This window comes from Ochotona princeps, chromosome 30 (assembly GCF_030435755.1).
Source record: "Ochotona princeps isolate mOchPri1 chromosome 30, mOchPri1.hap1, whole genome shotgun sequence".
Taxonomy (NCBI): domain Eukaryota; kingdom Metazoa; phylum Chordata; class Mammalia; order Lagomorpha; family Ochotonidae; genus Ochotona; species Ochotona princeps.
The window spans coordinates 9,403,041-9,426,439 of record NC_080861.1 but is presented as its reverse complement, the minus strand read 5'-3'; the positions used below and the strand labels follow the sequence as shown (position 1 = coordinate 9,426,439).

The 23,399-nt window shown below is 38.9% G+C and overlaps 1 protein-coding gene across 4 annotated transcripts in view; it reads left to right on the top strand.

Moving 5' to 3' along the window:
- ZNF385D (zinc finger protein 385D) overlaps positions 1–23,399 on the top strand; it is a 417,840-nt gene that overhangs the window by 323,091 nt on the left and 71,350 nt on the right. For 3 of the 4 annotated variants that reach the window (XM_058657086.1, XM_004588295.3, XM_058657084.1), the window contains exon 3: positions 2,939–3,049. The exons of the other annotated variant lie outside the window; for it this stretch is intronic. In XM_058657086.1, coding sequence (XP_058513069.1) covers positions 2,939–3,049 — 111 coding nt within the window. The remainder of the gene's footprint in view (positions 1–2,938; positions 3,050–23,399) is intronic. 4 annotated transcript variants of the gene reach the window in all.

Genomic DNA, 23,399 nt, shown 5'->3' with positions numbered 1-23,399 from the left:
TGCAGCTGAGCTTATCCGAAGCCAGGAGCCTGGAGCCTCCTCTGAGTCTGCCATTTGGGTGCAGGGTCCCAAGGTTTTGGGCCATCCTCAGATGCTTTCCCAGGCCACAGACAGAAAGCTGGTTGGGAAGCAGGGCATCCAGAACACAAACTGGTGGCCGTATGGTATCCTAGTGCATGTGAGGCAAGGACTTCAGCCACTAGGCTACCGCAGTATGCCCTCCCTCACTAGTTTTAAGCACCATTCATTCTATCCACTGATCAAAAGAGGTTCCATTAATGCTCAGACAACATGCCATGTAACATTATGTGCCAACTGTCTGTTGGAGTCCTAGCTGTTCCATTTCTGAACTGCATCCCTGCCAGTGTGCCTGGGAAAGTAGCATAAGATGACCCAAGTGCTTCTCTGCCAAGAAAGACCCGTGTGGAGTTCCCTCTGGTCCAGCTCTGGCCTTTGAGGAATGAATCTGCAAATGAAGGATTCTCTGTGTTTCTGTCCCTGTGTTCCCCTCACCCTCTCTGCAAAGCTGCCCTTCAAATAATGGCAGTAAATAAAAGTCTTTGAAAAACTCTAACACTGCTGAAGTGTCCATTGGTGTTAAATGTATAAACATTATTGTGGTATATGCATTCAAAATGCTACTAAGTCAAACAAACAAAAAAGCTACTGACCCATGCAACAACATGAATTCTAGAAATATTCTAAGGATGAAAAGCTGCGAGACATAAAATAGCACACTTAGGTGCTACCATTTTTATGAGCTGAGAGGAAAAGCCAAAATACAGTGACAGAAAGTAGGCCAGGGTTTATGAACTAGGGTGGAAGTAGAGATTGACTCCTCCATGACACTAAGGAAGTTTTCCAGGATGGAAATGTTCTTTGTTTCTGATTATCATGATCATAAAAAATATTCATAATTCAAAACTTGTACAGTTTACACTGATAAATTTTCCTGAATTGATTTATACCAAAATAAAAATGATTTAAAAGAAAGTATGGTAGACTTCACAAATAAGGAGAAACAGGAGGGGTCAGAATTGTGACACAGCTGGTGGCACCTCCACCTAGGACACCTGCATCTCAGCAGGTGTCAGTTTGTGTCCCAGCTGTTTTATTTCCCATCCAGCTCCCTGCTAAAGCGCTGGAAAAGGCATCAAAAGATGGCCCAAGTGCTCGGGCTCTGGCCAGCCAGATGGGAGAGCTGGATGAAGTCTTTGGCTTCGGCTTGGTCCATTATTGAGAACACATGGGAAGTGAAAGGGGTTTAGAAGATTGTGTGTGTGTGTGTGTGTGTGTGTGTGTGTGTGTGTGTGTGTCCCTCTGTCTGTTACTCTTTGAAAGAAATAAGTAAACCTTTTTTAAAAAGATGATGGGGTAGAAACAAGATCTTATAATTAATGAATAACCTAAAGTGACCAGGAAGGTCATGGAATAGCCAAATTTTAGCCCGTGTCACCAGAAGGATTAATGTCGGATGACAAATTTAAGGGAAACTTAAAGATAAAACGATTACACTCATGAGTTCTTGATGATGGCAATTATTTAGTAGGTATAAACTGAATCTCATGCTTCGCATGTAAAAGGCATTTATAATGCTGTCATTTTTTATTCTTGTTTCTACTGCCATGATTTGGAACAATATTGAAGCAAAAAAATAAAAATAAAGCTTTCCCCAACCAAATTTGAGCTGTGACTTCAGGAAAAAACATGAAGTTATGTCACCTAGTAATGCAAAAATTGCTTGAGTGCGTTGGCTAGATCACAAGATTTGATGTAGCCAACAGAAATTGGAATCTATGAATGACAGTTTAAACAGAGTATACAGCAGAAGCTGAATATTAGACCAGTATTTCTTAGTTTTGTTTGTGGCATAAATTTCAGTCATTGTAAGAGTTCTCATAGAAGATGATTAAGAATTAACAGTTCCTAAATTTTCAGGCATTTGACAGAAGTTACAACTATATGCAAAACGTCAACATTATTACAAAGCATTGTTGCCCATGTGAGAAGTGGTTTGGGTGACAGTAAACACCTTTGTACTATGAGGAGTCTCTCATGTACTGTGATACATAAAGCATGACAGACTGTATCCATTCATTTTGCATGTGCAAACTGTGCCAAGTCCGTTTCATACATTATCATATTTAAAGTCCCTCACAACTTGAAGAAATGGACAACTGTAATAAATCTGAAATCAGATTGTGCAGGAAAGAAGTGATTAAGATTTCGCTGTGAAACAGTTGAGAATAACTAATGTTCACCAGAGGAAAAAACATTGGTAAGTTTTGTCAAAAATTAGCAGGTGTTTGTAGTTGCCTGTTCTGTCAAAAGGACAGAATGAAGAGATGTTCATGCCTGACCTAAACTCTCTGAACTCAACAAAATACAGTAACAACATATGTTAGGTGGTAATGTTTGGCTAAGTGAAATAATAAACAGATCAATGTATTTCTCTTCTTAGAAAACAAGATTTTAATGCTACATTCTTAGGGTTTAAATCTGATGTTGGATAATGGTGCTTAATTTCTTTTCATGGCTGCCCAGTTTCTCAAGTCTATTTTCAAGTCCATTTTGGGGCAATAATATTGACATACTTCGGAGTTGGGTTGCTGGTCTTAGCAATAACTTGACTTTTGATTAATCTTTAATTATGTTTAAGGACCATCAAACTGAGACTATTGTTGATCCTAAATGAGAAACACAGTTAGCATGCAGGCTCTAATGGATACATTTATCATTTTCTTATCATACTGTGCTTCAGGCTTATTGTTATCTATTTTCCAAGAAAGTAGAAATGCTATTTCTTAGAATGAAAATGTTCATTATAATGTGAGCAGAAGATTGAAGCTGTGCAGACTGACTCTAATGAAACAGGCAACATTCCAATGGAACTTACAAGCTTTACTTCTCTTTGTTGTGGTTTTTTTTCTCATTACAGATGGACCCGATTCAGAAAGCTGTAATAAATCATACATTCGGGGTTCCTCTTCCTCATCGAAGAAAGCAAATCATATCATGCAACATTTGCCAGTTGAGATTTAATTCTGATGTAAGTTTATCATTTAGTATTCACTGAGAAACATATTATGTTATTCTAATCTTCCGGGAGAAAAGATTATTAAACATATTTCTCCAATAACTGAGCATGTCAAACTTTTAAAATAGCCTTTTAATTCCACATGTGCCTTAATTTTGGAATTTATTGTATTGTGCTGGTTGGTTGTTACAGAAAAAATATCACAGATACAATCCTGTATACTCCCAATGTAATGGTTTGTTTTATTTTGTTTCTTGGGAATGCTAAATGCAACACACCTTTCTTTGAAGTATAGTCAATTTTAGACAGATAAATCTCTTAATAATTTGCAACTCAAAAATAATATAGGTGCTCAACCATGTTCAAAAAGCCAGAATTTGATTCTTTTTGTAAACTTCCTTTGACACTTCGCCCCCTAATTTCAAATCAGCCCTTTTGTCTTTATTTTCATTTTGTTATAGCTCTGAAGTTGCATTTGGATGGCAACCTTGATGAGTTCAAATTATTCAGTCCCAGAAACAATAAAATTTAAGAGGAGATAATGACAGTAGGGAAATAGCTATGGAACCGATCCGTGCTTTGCAGGTTGTCCAGGAAGTTATTTCCACTAAGAATCGGTGTGGACTGTGGTACCATCACAGTTATACTAACGTTGACCTATGGAAAATGAAAAAAAAAAATCTGTGTCCTCTGTTTTGGAGTAAAGTAGGTATTGGGCAATTCAGAGAGGAAATACTGACTTGCAAAGCAATGGAACTGGGAACAGTTCACGGAGTAAAGAGGAGATACAGCCTACCAAAATAGATGCCCCCAAAGTGCTCCTGTCTGTGTGTCTTGTCCTAAATAGACCAACAGTGTGAAAATGACAGAATAGTTCTGGAGTCTAAGTATTTAACATCTGTGTTTAAGTAGGCCCATTCGATGTTCTGGTAATGAGTAGATGGTATAGAAAGTCAAGCACAAGAAATGAATGCAGCATAAAGCAGCATGGTTCTTCTGTAAAGAGAACATTCCATTTTGTGTAAAGATTGTCATTGTCTTATGAACTCACCTACTGGTGCAAACATCAGGTAAACTTAAAATATTCCTACTATTAGCTTAAAAAAGAGAAGCGAAGATGCTTACCATTGCATCCAAGTCCACCTGGGCTACTTTAACAAAATTTCGTATTCTGGGTATCTTATAAACAGACAAATGTCTGTCTCATTGTTCTGGACATTGGAAAGTTGAAAATCAAGTCACTGTCAAATGAAGTGTCTGATGCAGTTCTACTTTTGTGGCTCCTGGATGGCATTTGTTGTATCCTGGCATGGTGGGAGGTTTGAAGGAGCTCTCTTGAGCCTGTTTCATAAGGTCCTTAATCTTCTTTGAAGGTTCTGCCTTCCTGTCCCAATAATCTCCTAAGAAGCCCCAACCAACAAAATTTCAATATATGAATTTGATAGAAATATGAACATTCAGACTGCAAAAGCACTTAATGGAATACTCCCCAAAAGAAAACATCAAATGTAACTGTAGCATTTTATTTGAAAGTTTGCTTTTTTATTTCTGCTGTTGGTAGTGGTATTGTTCTGTTTTAGAATGAAGAGCACCTTGATTTGATTTAAATTTTGAGAAGTTTACCCCAGAGCTGTTCAATTTATTAACAATAAACTGTTTTCAGTGATGAATGTTATACAATCGGCTGTTCCAGGTGTTGTGAACAAGCTTCAGAACTCAATAATTGCAGCTTTAATCATTTCTAAACACTCAGTGAACAATCATAGAGTCCCACAACTATTATTAATTTAAGTGGCTCCTTCTTAGATACATTTCTCCTTAAATTGATTTTTCTTTCTGAAACTGATCAGATACTGATGCAGAAGGAGCAATGTTACCAGCTTCCTACATCTACTGGAGCATTTTCAGTTATGCTGTCCTGTCAACAATTTCACTGTCAGTACTTTCTTCCGTATTAAGAAAAATTCCTGCAAACCAGGAGCCAGAAAGACTAATCAAAGTCATTGAACCCAGTCTCCCTCTGAATAGCAGAATCCCATTTACATCAAGGCCAGGTCTTTTCATTGGTTAATCCCAGCAATAGATCACTGTCCACTTTCAGATGGTACCTTTTTTTTTAAAATATTTCTAATCCTACAAACTGATAACAAAGTCTTATTCAGAGACTTGAATATACATCAGATATGCTTTAGGGAGCACATATATTAAGTATATGACCATTAACATTAGCATAAAGAATATAAGACATTAACATACTTCTTTGCTAAAACACAATCTTATTTCATTTCGTTGACAAGGAAAGTGGCTATTTATTTTGCTAAGGAAATTTCAAGGTGACAGGAATCAATACGTATTTATTAGTTAAATGGCTAAACTTTACTTCTAGGTTTACCTGACATGTGGTAAAAGAAAGGCCATGGTATTTGGAGGATTCAACTAGCCAATTTGGGTCATAAGCAATGCCAAGCTTCCCCATTCATTAGAAAGTTGAAATGTTAGTCTTCTCTTGCTGCTACACCAAAAATGTATCAGCCTACAGTTCCAGAGGAGAGCCTTCTGAAGTGGGTCCCAGAGGATTTCAACAAGATATTTGCAAAGATGAGTTATGACCAGCATTCCTTGTGGAGGCCCCTTGTCTGTTCCAGCTTGGAGAGGCTGCCCTCATGCCTTAGCTTGTGTCCCCTTCCATCTGTGAAGACAGCAGAGGTCGGATCAGCCATTCTCCTCTCTCATCGTTCTGACACTCATGCTCGTGCCTGCCTCCTCCGTGTCTACACACCTCTGTGATCACACTGCTCCTACCTTCCTACCATAAGGCCAATTGATGCAACATTCATTTCTCCTTTTGTATGTTACAAATTCATAGTCTTGATAGAATTAGGCTTTAAATATCTTCGTGAGGCCACTTTTTTTTTTTTTTTTTTTTTACTTTTTGGGCTAACTGTAATTTCATCTTCTTTCCATTTTTAAACCTAGAGTATTTCTGGAAAAAAATGACACTATATTTCAGTCTTATGCTTCATTGAGTCCTATCATATAGAAAAGTATTTGTGCTTCATGAACTTTTTTACATTTCAAAGCTTCTGCCCCTTGCTATGAAAATAATAGCTTGTCATTCTTTTCATCTCTAGATCATGAAAATTCCATTTTATTTTCCTCTAAGCTTTTATTTACTTTTCCTAACCCTTCATATCATAAATGGAATGGTTTGGTATTTTGCCATACCTGTTTCCTATATGACACAGTTTCCATTTTGATCCTGCAGACAGCTTTTAAAATGTCATAAATTATATTGCCTGCATTTTAAATTAGATTGCCTACTCCTGGTTCAGGCCTTTTCCTTAATAAAACTCTTCTCAACATTCATGTGATTCACACATGGGATTGTACAAAAAGCTTCCAATTAAAAACTGAAAGGCTGCAATTTGTCCAATTATTTTATCAGGATTTTAAAATATGCATAAATTACCATGTGACTTGGGCAAGTAAGTAGCATGCCTTTGAAAGACAATTTATAGCAGGGCAAACATGGATGTAAGATTGTTAAGTGAGGTTGAGAATGAATAGTTAATGATTTTTTTTTAATAGGCAATAAGAGCTCAGGCTTCAAAACAAGGAATGACAAAACTGTAGCATCTAAGTGTTTGTAGGCATCCTCCTAACGATGGAAATGCATACTAGCTTAGAGGCACAGGTCATCTTTGGCTAATTTCACATGTAGAAGCTGAGGTACAGTAGTAAGGGGGATTTGTACAAGGCCATGGAATCAGCAACTGGCTGGACAGGGGCAGTGTTCACTTGTCCACTGTTTATGCCTCAGCAGATCTAGGCAGGACAAGTGTCCCCTGAGACTGCAGTGGATTGCTGCTGATGTCACTAGATTCATGGAGACGTTCTGCTCTGTTGGGCTGTCCTGGGAGAGTGGTCTGAGGGTCCCTTCACTTGTGGAACTAGGTACACGGAGTGAAAGCTGTGATAGAAAGCCTTCTAGTAACTAGGTCTCACTCACAATTACACCCAAGACTTTCGGATGGTTTCGCTCCTATCCCATAATTGAAATCTAAATGCACTGAAAGTTTGAACACAAATTCAAATTGCTAAAGCATGACACATTCTGTAAAGCATTCATCACCGCAGGGAACTGTTTGATAAACAAGAAAGGGAAGAAACTTCATTAGGAGATAACATTGCCTAAAGGCTTCTCATCCACCAAAGTCTTCTGGGGGACGCTCAGCAAAATAATTCATTGATTTTTCTAGTGGGTTTTATTCTTTTTTAAGCAATATGCATGATAGCCAAGTTTCAGAAAGAAAATATACCTGGCAGCCCAGGTGGGCAGTTCAAGAAAAACCTGAGAGCCAAATTTTCTAGTGGCATTATATAGGAATCATTAAGATTTTTCTCACACACGCACAGAAATGTGGTGAAACCAAGCAAAGAAGCTTCGTCCTGGTCTATATAAGAATAGTTCACTTTTTATTTTAAAAAGCAGAATGAACAAGCCTCACATCCTAGGACCTGGGTTTGCTATCTGGTACTGATTTCTTCTGCTTCAAACTTTCTGCTAATGCAGATCCAGTGAGGCAGCAGGTGAAAGCTTAACTCATTACTTTTCTACAACACGGATCAAGTTCCTTTCCCCTGGCTGTGGCTTATCTTGTTGTTAGCGTCAACAGGAATATGAGAGCCGCGTCTGAGTCTGTCTCACTGTCTGCTTCTTAAGTAAACAAATAAGTAACTAAATGGAATTACTGCATCTGTTTGCATGGCACAGCTTTTAACTACATGTTTCATCTCCATTTGTAAATTCTGGGCAGGCCTTTGGTTCAGTCATTAAGATGTTGCTTGAGACGCCTGCATGCTATTTAAGACTGCCTGGATTTGAGTTCTGGCCACACTTCTAAGTCCAGTTTCCTGCTAATATGCATCCTGGCAGGTAGCCAGTAATGGCTCAGTTCTCAGAGTCCTTACCACCTGTAGGGAGACCAGGCTCCTGGCTTTGGGACTATTCATCCTGTGTATTTGGGAAGAAAACAGAGCAAAAGATTTTTCTTTTATGCTCTCTCTTTCTTTGCCTGTATTTGCCTCTCAAATAGGTGAACAATTAAAAAAAAAATAACATTTAGGCAATTGGTTTGTGAACTCTACACTGAATGAAATAGAAAGATCTTTTGATTTCATGGGATAAATAACATTTTTCTTCAGTGAATATTACATTATTTTTTGATAATCCAATGTTTGCAAATACTTTGGCTATGTTTATAAGTTACTGCTTACAGGATGTACACTGGTGTAACAGCTAAGATACTGGATGAGTCATGTCTTAGGTGCCTCAATGATTGTCTTAGCCCCATTCCCAATTTCAGATTCCTGCTAATGGGCACACCTGGAGGCAGTAGATGATGGTTGAAATGCTTGACTTTCTTCTGCTCATATTAACCTATCTTACGTTCCCTACTCCTGGCTTCAGTGTGAGCCAACTCTGTTGTGGGCATCTGGGGAGAGAACAAGCAGAGGGAAGGTCTTTGGCTTTCCCTCTTTGTTTCTCAGCCTTTAAAATATAAATAGAAATTTTAAGAGGTATATTTAATGAGCTTTATTCTCCTTAAAGCTTTGTGTTTAGTGGACTTTACTGTTAAGATATGAAATATTCCTATCTGATTAATCTTTACCTTTTAGAAAACATAAAACTGACTTAATTCTTTGCAATGCTCAATCTATGAAAAATGTTCCAATCATGTCAGATTTGTTGCTGCTGCTGTTTTCCAAAGGGTCTTCAAAGGAACCGATTCAGGAATTAAACTGTCTTTGAAACATCTCTTTGAGAAGAGTGTGTTCTTTTAGTCTGCAGGACCCACAGTTATTTGGACCTTTGGCCTGAACACTGGAGCCTTCAGGGAAAGCATTATTTTTCTTTAGAGGTAGTTCTAGGACAGGGCCGCTTTGCTTGTGCAAGAGAAGAGATGTGTCTGGGAAGCTTATGATGTTTGGCTCATCCATCAGTCCCCTCCCTTCTGAGCGTCTGGCTCTGCAGGTGGCAGGGGTAGACTGTAGGTTGTGGCTGTGTTTGGAAATGGGGCCTGAAAGGTCTTCTTTGAAGGGCGTCTCCTCTGGTGTGCTTTAGGGACACCTTTCATCTCTCAGCCTTGCAGACTTCTATGATTTGAGTGGAACGTTTGGCTCCATCAGGAATTCTCAGGAAGGAAAACTTGAACAGAAGGACCGTGCAGGAAATCCTGGGTTTCGGCTGTTAGAGATCTCAGGAGAAAATGTGTCAGCCAAGAACACAAGAGTTTACTTAAGGCAATCTGTGACTTCAGCAGTATTTTTAAAATAAAACCCCAGCCACTGGGCTATTAAAAGATTCTCTGATTCCAGGTTTGATACTTCAAGATTTCATCTGTTACTGGGATAAAGGAGAAAGGAGTGGGAAAGCTGAATTGTACAAAAGATACCATGTTTCACAGGGTTTCTTTTTGTTTTAATGAGGAAAGAAAAACACAGTAATATAATTTGTTTATCAACTTCTCCTAGACATAGAAACTTGGACGTTGAGCAATGAGCCATTTTATTTCAGACATGACCAGCAGATGCAGTGCACGGCCTCCTGTGAGCAAAGGGACGCTTGCCTTTGCACAGACTGCAGTAAGCAACTCAAAAACTTTTTGTATAGTAAATAAGCTTTCTAAAAAATCAGTCTGTCTGTTTTTAGGTTGCATAGATAGAGAAAGCAGTTTAGCCAACTTTTTCAAGTTCACTTGAGTATTGAATTGGACATGTGAATAAGAAACAGGGCCTTTAACTTCCGGCATCATGCCTTTATTCCTCATGTCAAGTGGCATATCCCAAAAGAAGTTGAATTTGAGACTTACTTTGGTATTAGTTGGTAGTCTTCAAGCAAGGCAGTTGACCACTTAGATTCTGCACAGATTGCTGAGGTGAATCAAGGATAGACACCTGTAGTATGCCCATTAATTGTTGGAAAATAGAGACACAATTCAAAATAGACATTTAAAGGGCATTGCTGTTGAAGAGAATATGGAAAATGTGTTCTAACAGTCTGTTTCATTGAATAAAGTGTTTGAGAAGAGGATTATGCATGGGCAAGTCATTGACTAGGAAGCTCTGAATAGACTGTAGTACTTCACAGGAGGTATGTTTCCAATCCAGTGAAAAACAAATGTCTACAGGTCCCCAGAAGATACGAAGCCCGAATGCTAGGAAAGTTTGATATGTTTTTGATTTCACTCGAATCTTGGGGAAAAAAAATAATAAATCTAACACACAAGCCCAGAAACTGAAAGTTGAAAAAGAATGGCTGAGATTATCTAGTTTCAGCTTGCTTAAATGGTACTTAGAAGAACTACTACACTTTGCTAGAACTGGGTTTTAGTTAGCCCTAATGCCCAATCCACCTGCAGTGCAGAGGTTAATTCACAAGAAAATGGTTTCCTGAACCCTCCACCTCAATCAACATTCATATATCTTTAACAGGTGAACTAATATATGGAGCTAGGATTGAAAATTCTCAGAACTGTTTCTGGAAGCTTTCTCTATAGCAATCTATTCATTTTTGGTTAAAGAAACAAAGAGTGGCATGTGGACCAGCACTTAAAATTGCGGCTTGAGATGTCCGCGTCATGTATAGAGTGCTGAGTTCATGTTCCAGCTCTGCTTCTGGTTCTGGCTTCTTGCAAGGAGAACCTTGCAGGAGTGATCGCTAAAGCAGTTCGTCCCTGACAGCCATGTAGGAAACCTAGATTTTCATTCAGGCTTTTGGCTTCAGTATGGCACATGGCTTGCCTTTGAGGTCTTTTGGGGGAGTGAACCAACAAACACAAGTCTCTCTCTCTCGCTCTCTTTCTCTCTGCCTGTCATATACAACCAGTATTTTTTTTAATCCTCTCATTGTAGATTTATGATGCTACTTGGTCTCAGAATGCACAAGCTACCCTTGTACCATTTGGCTGATGACTTTATTACTCGTGGAATAAAATCTTTGTTGTAACCTAGTAGTTGGCATGTCTTTTTATGATTAAGATACCATGAGATACTAACAAAACTTGTAAAAAGTGGTAGTAGAGGGCCCGGCGGCGTGGCCTAGCGGCTAAAGTCCTCGCCTTGAAAGCCCCGGGATCCCATATGGACGCCAGTTCTAATCCTGGCAGCTCCACTTCCCATCCAGCTCCCTGCTTGTGGCCTGGGAAAGCAGTTGAGGACGGCCCAATGCATTGGGACACTGCACCCGCGTGGGAGACCCGGAAGAGGTTCCAGGTTCCCGGCTTCGGATCGGCGCGCACCAGCCCGTTGCGGCTCACTTGGGGAGTGAATCATCTGACGGAAGATCTTCCTCTCTGTCTCTCCTCCTCTGTGTATATCTGGCTGTAATAAAATGAATAAATCTTTAAAAAAAAACTGGTAGTAGAAACTGAATTAATAGGGAACAAGAGATGCCAGTCACTGCTTTTTAAAGAATGCTGTTCTTTTGATATGATTTTGTTGTTATATTTCATTTAAACTTTTGAAAAATCATCAGTTTCACCATAGCCCTAGACACTGGGACAGAAAAAGAGTTTGTTCCTGGGGAGAGGAGCAAAGGAATTTATGCGAAGCCATTCATGTTAGTGTTTTTGCTGGTATCATTCTTAGGTTTGCAGTCATTTGTATGTTTCCTGTCCTAACCTTTACTATTTATAATTATCTCTTTTCTACTGAGTCCTAATCTCTGTATTAGTTAACTAGAGTAATTGTGCTGAAATACATTTATCTTTCCCAAATATTCTTGATTCCAAACTTTGAGTACATGAAATAAACCTACACATTAATTTTTATCTTCTCCACACACAAGTGTCTTATGGCAATTGAGTTAGGAGTAGCAATTTGACTCAAATGTGGACTCATGGAAAATTGCCTTGTAGCAGATAAACTGCACACTGCCTTCGAATTCTGCTGCTTGAATCTCCAAGATTGCTTTAGAACCATAACAAAAGATGTATTTGTGAGTATTCCTGCATATCGCAAACATTCCTGTGCAGTGTAGGTACTAGTTTATAACACTGCAGATACACTCAATATTGTGGCCCAGATATAGCTTTTTCAAGCTCACCAAACCTAATTTTAAATGTAAAATACTGCCTCTGGGATCTGTTGTCTCAGTGCAAATCTATGTTTTGATATAAATTGAATCTGATAGTGGTAAAGGTTGCGGTCGTTTGGGGAACCTATTCCTTGTGAGGCTGTTGCTGGGGAGGGCAAACGGAGGCATGCCACGCTATGAAAGTTTAATTTTCTGGGTCCGTGTGTGATTTTCAGTGATACTTTGACATGCAAAGTGATTTTCTCATAATCACGCACATAATATTCTTGGTATGTGATTATTCTTTATTGAGCATGAATGAGCTTTTGAATTCCTTATGTAGGAAATCCACAGAGATTGACACATGGCAAATTTATTCTCGTCAGGTTCCTCGGGATAACAGGTCTGTCTGCACAATGCTTAGCCACCTCCTTGAATCCTTTGTAAGTAAGGTTTCAGAGTAGTCTCTGAACAGGTCTTATCCATTTCCCAAGCAGAGCTTATTTTCTCCACATCAGTGAACTTGTCATGATAATCAACTTTTTTGTCCCAACCATCAATCACTCTTGATTACAGCTGGGGAGAAGTTCTGTTCTGTTGATCAGCTCATCAGTGCACATAATATTACACCTGGAGGCCAGCACAAATCATTCCACCATGGGAAAAGCATTTTCCTTCAAGGCTTTTGTCGATAGTTTTATCATTTACATTTAGGTCTCATTGAGTTGTCATGTCTATCTTTGATTCCATCTTCTCTCTCATATAAAATATTCTGCGAAAATAGCTTTCAAAATTTGCATGATTATGTGTTCCAGATAATTATTATTTCACTTTTGCCTTTTTTTAATTCAAAAGAGTAGCTTATAATCTATTGTATCTTCATTATCATATTAACCTTTTCTGATTCCTAATGCAGAGATTGTAAAAATTAGGATCATGTGAATTATAATTTGATGAATATTCAGTACTTCTGTAGAAACAGTTTAGCATATGTTTTATTAGAATGTTTGCAAGTCTAATTTTATTGATTTGTAATGGTTTCCTAAGTTAGGTTTCTGTTTGGGCTTTAGTTTGGACTAGGGGATACTTATCTTTACTTTTTATTTTACTTTAAGTAACATTAACTAGGTATATGTAGAGTTTAAAAAGACGTTGAGAAGTAAATATTTTAAAATCATTGTTCAAAGTCTACATTTCCCTTACATTGTGTCTTTAATGTGTGACACATGTAGCAAAAACAGTCCTTGCTTTTCTCTATAATTCACATTTCTTAAACCAGTAGCATTGTCACAGAGGTAATTATAACAATAGTAAAAGACTCTTAATGGTAAAATAGCTCACAAAGAATTTAAAATAAACATCTGGTTAAAATTTATTATGTACTTTGTTTATTCCATAAAAGCACGTTTTTCTTTCTATATTTTATTATATCTTATTGCTTTATAAAATATGGAAAAATGGCTTAGGGAAGCATTAAAGATATTTTAGTATTGACAGTACAAACAAATGGTACATGAAATTACAGAATGATATAAATTTGATTACAATCCTTTCTATTAAAAGGATTACTTAGAAAAAACTACAGTCCTATTATGTCTCCACTTTTAATATTAGTAATATATTTCTGTATTTGAATGAAACAAAAGGCAAAAAAAGATTTCTGAATTTCCATCCAGTATTTTCACCTCGATATCACTAGTTCTTGCTCGTAATCCATGAAATAAAATTGGGACACATGGCATCAATTAGAATGTGATCTGTTTTAAAAATGAGTAAACTACATTATATTGAATGGTTTTTCAACATTTTTACTTTTTAAAAACATGTTTTACTTTAGTGTGTGGGTATTGGATAAAGAGAGGGCAGAGTGAGAAAGAGAGAAGCAGGGACATGGGAGTGGAGTGGAGACAATGTCCTGCTTGTTGGTCCATACCCTAAAAGCAGCAAGGGCTGAGTCGAGGCAAAAGTCAACCCCAGGAGCCAGGAACTACCTTGGTTTCTTATATGGAGACAGAAACCCAGTTATTTAATCTGTCAGCTGCTGCTTCGGGAGCCAGGATAAGGAAGTCGTTTCAGTGTGGATACAGACAGTCATTGCTCGGCTAAATGCCTGCCCAGGATTGTCAGGATTTGAGAAACTGGTTCATTGATATCAATATGACCTTGGATCTCTTGGGGTGGGAGTTTCTCATTTCTATCCAGGATGCTTGTTATTGATGAAGGTTTAGCAACTAGCATGAATCCTGTTAAAAATTAACACGAATACTCGACTGCCCCCACTCCTGTTCATCCTTATGAGTAGTCAGCTGACAGGCTCCTCTCAGGAAGGCAAATTGAAAAGAATTTACTTCTTCTAAGCTACGGAGGCTAGACAGTTTGCCACAGTATAAATTGTGCATTCTAATGGCACTTGTCAACAGTGTACAGTCTAATGTGCATCTTCGAAAATCAGCTTTACATGAGCGGTCATGTGTGCATATTTGTAAAACTCACATTCACTGAAAGATGTATTATAAGTCATTGTAGAAGCAGATCTTTCGTTCAAGCAAATATCTCAAGTTAGAGCTAGTATATGTTTACTACTCTTCTCCCACTGCCCACCCCTCCTGATTCTTCCTTCTAGAATGCTGCAATTCTTTTGGCACATTACATGTTGGCAGAAAATTTGCTAAAAATTTTGAGAAGCCACACATTTTGGGGGGGACAGAAATTCAGTTCCTGAGATTTTAATCATGGCATCCTCAATATGGAACAAGTTGCCAATGTTTAAAATGAGAAAGAAAATGGGAAGAGTTTAAACGTTAGTAGTCGCTGAGGCTCCACCAATGATATTTCAGGCACAGAACTATTTCCTTGTTGAAACGATGAAAATTAACATACTGTACAATCTAACCTTTCTCACGAAGAGATTGGTTTTTTGTTGTTTGTTTTTCTGTTTTGTTTTTAGAATTTATTTATTTATTTGAAAGGCTAACTTATAGAGAGGAGAGAGAGATAGAGAGAGCACACCAATCTTCTGGTTCAATCCCCAGATGGCCACAACAGCCAGGTGTGTGTCTGTATTCTACCCAGGTACTAGGGCCATTCTCTGCCGTGTTCATACGTGTGCTGGCAGGGTGTTGACTAGCATAGATAGTAGCTAAAACTTGATTCTGTGCTCATATGTAATGTTGGTTTTAGAAATAGTGGTGACTTGCTGGCCCACAAAGCTGATGCTGTGGTGCATTTTTTAAGATCCTACTTGGAATTTCACAGAAGTCTTTAGCATATGGAAATGGGAAAGCAGAGCTATATGTGTGAATCTCCACTTGACCTCAATATTTGTATCTGGGGTCATATTTGTCGTTTGAGGTCATCTTTTATCCTTAGCTCACACCCTATATGCAATGCTAGCTAAAGAATGTTAGATGTAACTACAAACAATTTGAAATGTAACTCCAAAATATCATCTGACCATTTCTCGGCATCTTCATTCTATCCCTCCCATTCAAACCACCATAATCTCTTGTGTGTATTATTTATTTTCATTGATTTTAGAGGCAGAAAGAACAAGACATGCAGAGACAAGTGGGGATAAGATGAGAAGGTGAGAGATCTCCTTTCTGGTGGTTCACACCCCAAATTGCCGTAACACAGAAGTCAAAGCCAGGAGCCAGGACGCAAGTCAGGTCTCTCACATGGGAGGCAGTAACCTACACATTTGAGCCCTCATCTACTAACTTTCAGGGTGTGCATTAGCAGGATGCTGGGTGGAAATGGAGCTGGACCTGAACCCCAAGCTCCCTAATAAAGGACCCAGGCACCCCAAGTGGTATCTTAACCATTCTGGCAAATCTTTGCCTTTAGACAAATATTTGAATATGGTATTACAAAAATACAGTTGGCATATGGGCTGGCAGACTGCCTGTTTTTGTAAGTATAATTTTATTGGAACCTGGTGAATGAAATTGTGTTTTGCAAATGCAGACCAAGATCCTGCTCTACTTTGAAATATTAATATTTTGTTCACAGGGATGTTTTGCATTGATTTTAAACTTTTTAAATGTTCCACTAATATTGCTTACCTCTGTCATTGAGGGTTTTGTTTCCTTTTGCCTCCCCTGAAATTTGTATCCCGCTTTTCATTTCTTAGAAAAGCACTTCGCTCCCCTTGCTTCAGCTGTGCCCTGTCTTTACCAGACTTTTAGTGCAGCGTTTGTGTTGGCTCTTGTCCTTGCCTGGAATTCTTCTTTCTCAAACGTCTATCTGGTTGAGCTCTTCAAAAATCACTCAAGTGTTATCCTCTCTGAGTGCTGTAACTACTGCATTTACACTTTTAACACCAATCATCCCCACTGTCTTTACTTGACATTCACTTCTTCTAAGTGTCTTTCCAAGACACTTCATCGTTTACTTATTAATTTATACTATAGGTCACTGCCCACCTCTAATGAGAATAAAAGTCCTACCAGGACAGATTGGCTGTTTTCCCAAGTATTAGAGCTTTTCATAGTATGCAATACTTAATCAAAATGTATTGAATGGATTAATGATTAATATTATGATGTTTACATTCTATGTCAGTCCTTTCAAGTTTGACTTTTTCCAATGTACTGCTCATATCACAAAAGTCCACATCCCATGAAAAGAAAGGAAGCCATTCTTAGGAAAGACCGGAAAAGCTTCCTCTGCCCTAGTTAATTCATAGTGAAGGAATGAAATTGTTCCCCATTTCCCGGTGTCACAGCAATTGATGTGTCCTTGGCTGTAGTTTCACAATGGTTCCAGCCTTTCCATGGTCTTGGTGCTAAGCACATTGCATCCGTTAACTAATGCATCAACCAATAAGTTTAATATCCAATGACCTGAATTTCTGTCTGCTAGCACAATAGTCAAATTTGCATTGTAACAATGATTCAGATAACATACACATGGATTAGATATTATGAATACTCTAGAGATGATCTGAAGTATACAGAGGATAAGTGTATGTTACGTGCAAACACTATGCCACTTTATATAAGACTTGAGCATTTGTACATTTGCATAGTCCCTGGAAACTCTGGACCCAAAGCCCTTTGGAAAAGGAAAGATTTCTTCAGTAAGTAACTTCAAAACAGGACTATTTTCTCAGATGTTGGTTCAACTGAAAGAGGGAGCAAAGATATTGGATGATTCTGTGTCACTGTTGCTTGGCAGTAAAATCAATAAGAAAGAAAAGGAACTTATCTGTTTTAGTTGATAATTCATACCTAGAATAATGTTGCTGCTTCCTTGACATTACAAAGAATTCTAGGCTAATTGTTATGTACCGATTGACCATGTATTTTAGTTGATTTAGAGTAGAGTTAGTGGAGTTCTGGATATTAGTAAAAGAGTATCTAAGATATAGTAAACATGCTTGTCTTGCGATCTCAGTTCTACTTGTATAGAAAAACCTCTCTTTCGAGGAACTGATAAGCGGCTTGAAAAATCCAAATATATACAAATGGCAACCAATTCTTTTCTCCTTCACAATAGTAGAGGACATCAGATGTGTCTTTCATGAACTACTGCTCCAAAACTCATTCATCACTGCAACAGTTTTCCCATAGATTAAGGACTAGATTTGCATTCTAAATGATTTCTTCCAACAGCTGCTGTAAGATAACTTGGCTGTGAGTTAAGAGTTTGCATTTGATCATCTGCCAATAAAGATCATAAAATTCAGCTTGGCAGCAGGATTTAGGAAACAGGTCTCCTCAGCCCAGCTGTGCTTATCAGAGTTAGCAGTGTGCTTAAAAGCACACAACTGCAACTCCTTCCTTCTCCTGTCAGCACTGAGGGGAATGGTGGCTGAGAAAATTGAGTGTAGTTCCAGTTTCCGAAAAGGTTGGGGGTTATGTTAAAAGCCTGGTGTAGCAGACATCTAAGAATGTTGGTAAAACTGCAGATTTTTAGGTGCTCCTTCAATGAATTGCCAAGACAAGTTTCAGTTGGCATCTAGTTGACATGAGAAGGAAATTATTCTCTAATTATTTCTGCCTCACGAGTTGAGAAGACGAAGAGTTGGAGCAGACTATTCCCAGTCTCAGTGATTATTGCTTGTGTGAATTTGAACAGCTCCTGTGAAGCTCAGGTGCTTACTTGCAGCCTAAAGGTGATAATACTATCATATAATATGGCTCTGAATCTTAAAGAGGGGATGGTAAGCAAAGCAGCAGATTTACAAGAGGTATTCTGTGTTGATATTCTTTTCTATTTCATAGTGGTATGGACATAGGAAATATATTCATACTCTGTCTCGCCAACATCTCAAATTAAATGACTGTGGCAAGGATTGCTAGATGTTGTGTGAGAGAGCTTCAAATAGTTCAGAAACATGGGATTAGAACATACAATTATTTTGTTGTAAATACATTTGAAATTGTGTGCAAAAGTTGTGCAGCAACTGTTTATTGTTGGGGGAGAACTATGCATGGCACGTGGATTTTAAAAATTTCTGCCTTAGAATAAGCTTATTTTTCACATGACGTTATTTTTTAAGGGACTTTCTATGTCAATCATTACATCTCAGTGATATAATTGAGTGTTAATTGGGCTCTGCCAGAAGCCAATTCTGCCCTCCAGTAAAGCATTGAACATGCATGTTCGTTGTTATTTTTTTAAATACAGATAGATTACACACATTAGCTTTTCTTAGTAACTGACAGATTGATTCTGGGTTTTCTCTCACTTCCCTTCTCTAATCCTAAGCAATAAGATCTTCAGTAATAAATGTAGGCGTGACCTAACATTTAAAAAAAAGAAAAAGAAAGAATCTAATGAATAGTATACTTATTATCAGTTGGTATTTGGAGTTCTCTAAATGGATACTGGATGCACACATGAAGTTATAAGTGGATTTAAATGCATTGATAGATTTACTAAAGATTCAGTGCTATAAGATTAGATTGGTGGAAAATCACTAAAGTTGAAATGCTAAGTGCACCAGAAGTTCCTGAAAAAGAATTGGCCTTTATTTTCAAGTAAGAAGACAATATAGGCAAAAAAAAAAAAAAAAAAAAAAAAAAAAACAGGCATTCTCCCACTGTGAAGCAATCTCTCAGTACTTGTGATTTTTCTAAATGGGGAAAAGTTTCTTGTGTCAGCAGTTCATTCGACAGGCCAGTGATGAAGTGACTTCCTCTGCTCGTGTGAAATGGTGCAGTGCTTATTTCCCAGTCCACTGGGAAGATTTAGGGCTTCAGTCTACAGGGCGAGGGCCACCTGCTCTTTCACTCACTGTTGGTTAGATAGTACATCAGTAACTTCAGGGACCTGTAATGACTTGTGACCTTGTTTGTCACCATAGCTTTATGAATAACTCGTCAATTTATGGAAATCATCGTGTCTGCATGGCATACACACACCCAGGTTTTGAATCATAAGATCTCAAATGTCTGGACTTAATGTGAGGCAGTTACATGCAGTCTACAAAATCAGGCATGTGGTATGTTGGAATGCAAAATCATGGACTGTGTAGGTTATTTGACTTTAGAAAAGGCCAGGCATTACTCACTGAAGCACATTTCCTGAATACAAAAAGTGGGATGGCATCTGGTCCTTATATTCATGCACTAAGTGCTGGATAAACTCGATATATGCTGCCGTGAATTGGTGAGAGAGAAATAGAAATATGCAAAAGAAGGTGAGCCTAGAAGCTGCTGGATCTATTTTAGTTTGAAATATTTACCTCGCATATTATTTCATAGGCAGTTGATAGTCGCAAGCTTTTATATAAATGGTCTCTACTTTTGTTTTTGGAAAGAGTGAGCATGGTTTTCTGCTCTTTACATGGGTCACGGCACTGTTGGTATAAGCAATGGTAGAAAGTCTAATATTTTGTTGTCTAGGTATATTGAGAAGTTTCGTTGGGAGCCTACATTTATTCAGTAGTAGAGATGTGGAGTATTAGTCAATTTTCTTTGGTTCCTGGTATACTGTTCTCAATGACATCCTTTGTTTGTGAGATTACAAGTGTGTATTCGTTTACCTTAATTTTTTTTTGTTTTGTGTTTTCATTGGAGGTTTTCTTATATTAAGCATATGATACTTCCCCTTTGGGGATTGACTCATTTCACTGAGCATAGTGGCCTCCATTTGGCACTATTTTGTTGCAAACGGTAGAATTTCATTTTTATAAGCAGCGGAGTAATATTCCATAGATAGATGAACCACAGTCTCGTTACCATTATTTGGCTTCCCCACAGTTTAACCACCTTACTCAAGAACATTGTGGACTTGGTATTCTCTGGTCTCTGGAGAGAGGATTGAGACTATTCAAGCCCCATGGGATCAGATGGCACAAAACAAATATATCTTGATCATGATGAATAATTCTAAGTGTAACACTTTGAAGCTATCAGCTAAGCACTCGATATTTTTTCTCCTTATTTTTTTAAAGACTTATTTTATTTTCATTAGAAAGTCAAATATACAGAGAAGAGCAGAGACAGAGAGTAGAAGAGATCTTCCAACCAATGATTCACTCCCCAAGGGGCCACAATGGCTGGAGCTGAGCCACCCCGAAGTCAGGAGCCAGGAGCCTCTTCCTGGTCTCCCACAGGGGTGCAGGGTTTCAAGGCTTTGGGCCATTCTCAATTGCTTTCCCAGGCCACAAGCAGGGGAATGGATGGGAAGTGGGGCTGCTGGGATACTAACCAGTGCTCATGGGATCCTGGCACATGCAAGGTGATGACTTTAGCCACTAGGCTACTGCACCAGGCCCTGCTTTATTTTAACCACCAATATTTTTTTCTCCCCCTAACTTATGTAGGAAATGGTTGCTGGTAAGGTGATGAATTTTCTCTAAGAACACGGTTCTTGAAGTTAGGTAGATAGCAAATTATTTCTTCTGTACAGATATTCTACAAATTGGAAAAGATCCAAAATTTCTGCATTGAAGGTAGATTTTTTTTTTTTAATTCTCAGTGGTATGATAGATTTCGGAGAAGAAAGTCGTGGTTTTACATCTTTCCTCCTGTGAGGTTTGGGCAACTTATTTTAATATTGCAAATTCCAGTCTCCTTCTCTATGAAATGCACATTGGAAAGTCTAATTTGGGGGGAAAATTAGGACTCTTATATAAAGCACCTTGAGGAGTACATAGTATATTTCAGCTTGGAGACTATTTTGACGTCTTTATTATCATTAGGACATTTTCATGTACATTTAAAAATACATGTTTATTTTGTTAGTTGAAAGGCACCTGGTCCCCAGGAAGGGATGATGCAAATTGTTTGTCTGAGCATGTATTGCAGTGGGAGCAGCTGAGGGGAACAGTGATTCTGAGGGCTTCCACGGACTGGGCTACTGCATCCACAGGTAGGCGAGGGAGCAGAGACAGGGTGTTGAGAGAAGGAATTAGAAGGCGTGTTTGGGTAAGGCCAAGACACCACCCATGTGGGAGACCCGGAATGGACTAAGTAGCGTCAACTGCCATTCCCTGGCAAACGTGAAAGCTAGGGCTGGGGGGGGGGGGGGGGGGGGGCATGCTGGTTGGCCTAGACTGCAGTACCTGCTCGCACCTGCTGGTGAGCCAAGGTTTGCTTGGCCTTGCCCCATTTTCCCTCTTCCAAAACCAATCCACACATTTGCCATCAGTTGGAGCTTCCTTGCCCAGCTTGCCAGACCCCCAGGCCTGGACCATGTGCTCATCACAGGGAGCTATGGCCCTCTAGGGGAGTTTCCCACATTCCCCTCTAGGCCCACTCCCAGACCCAGATCCCACACAATCCAGAGGGTACTAGGCTCTTGCTCGGCATAGCCTGCCCTCCATCTTGGCCTTGTATGACTTGATGAACATTGTGGCCCAGCCCACCCCAACCCTATTTTAGGATGCACATGCGGGGTATGCAGGCTGAACCTGCCGAGACTATTCTTGGTCCCTGTACCCGTGAGTGTGGCAGGTTCCATGGTCACACCTAGTTCAACCCATCATGACCCCAACTCTTGAGCTAACCAGCAGGACTTGTGTTTCCAGGGTTTAGCCCTCATATCCCCCACAAAATCTATCCCCAGATCTGGTTCTCCTTCGTGCTGCTTGGTGACATGACCCTGCCTAAAGTGACCCATCCCCTGTTCTGACATTCAGTCTGATATGGGGATATAGCCCTGCTAGACAGGCCCCAGTCCTAGCTTTCATGTGGGCTGGTGTGTGGCAGTCAGCACTATTCCATGCTAACAAGCCCTGTTCAGCACTCCTATGTGGGCTGGTGTATCAGTCTGACCCATACAGATCATCCGGTCTCTCCTATGCAGTCCAACAGATCTCAGTCCTCTTGCTTATCTGTAAGTACAGTAGCCCTGTCATTGAGAGGTCCTCATGATTCATTCCTGACCTACATGTACAGCGGCTTTATCCATAGATGTCCCTAGGGAAAAATTCCACACTCCTGGACTCCATCGGGCAGCCAGCGGGCAAAGGAGTAGCTCACTACTTGGCAGCAATGGCTGGGGCTAGGGCCCCAGGCATTGAATCTGGCCTAGCTCAGATGCCCCCAGTAGCTGCTATGCTGCCAGAAGGCTCTTATTACTTACGCATTTAAGTGAGCAGCTATCTATATTAATAAATACACCTAGTTTACAACTCAGAGGCATAACACTAATGGTTCAGGTTTCAGGGAATGGGAGAGCATTGAGCAGGGAACTCATGGATCCCTTCTGCTTATAAGTCGCAAGATGAGCTTTATGAAGGTGAAAGCATAGTTACAGAACTGCAACTTAAAAGGGCTAGAATTCCTTAGTGAAAATCAAATCATGCAATATTTCTACAAACTATGTTCTTGATTTTCTCTCCGTTTCCAAGTTGCTTGAGTCGCTGAATCGCACTTGAAGTTCTTTTGTTGTTTTAACACATTAAATTAGCTCATTACAGTTGAATATGTAGTGGAAAATGGCATCTGTTTACACTGTAATAATATAAAAATTACTTACCAGTAACAGAATAAAGAGCAATTTGCAAAAGCTAATCATATTTGTGCACTTGTCTGCAAAAAGCAAATTGTTAATATATGCCCAAGGGGGAAAATCAGTTGCTGGTTTTAACAGAGGAAGCAGTGATATTAACAAGTATCACTTAACCAACTCCTGTACTTCAGATTGGCATATTTATCTTGTCAGAAAAATAAACATGCTTACTAATTTTGTTATCTTAGGCTGATCCTTGTAAACTCATACAATTTATATATCAGGTAATAGCTTAGAAAAATCATATTGTCTTTTAATATTTTATGTCTTAAAATTCCAAAAATTCTTATTTAGAGAAAGCTGATTTGATTTCAGTGC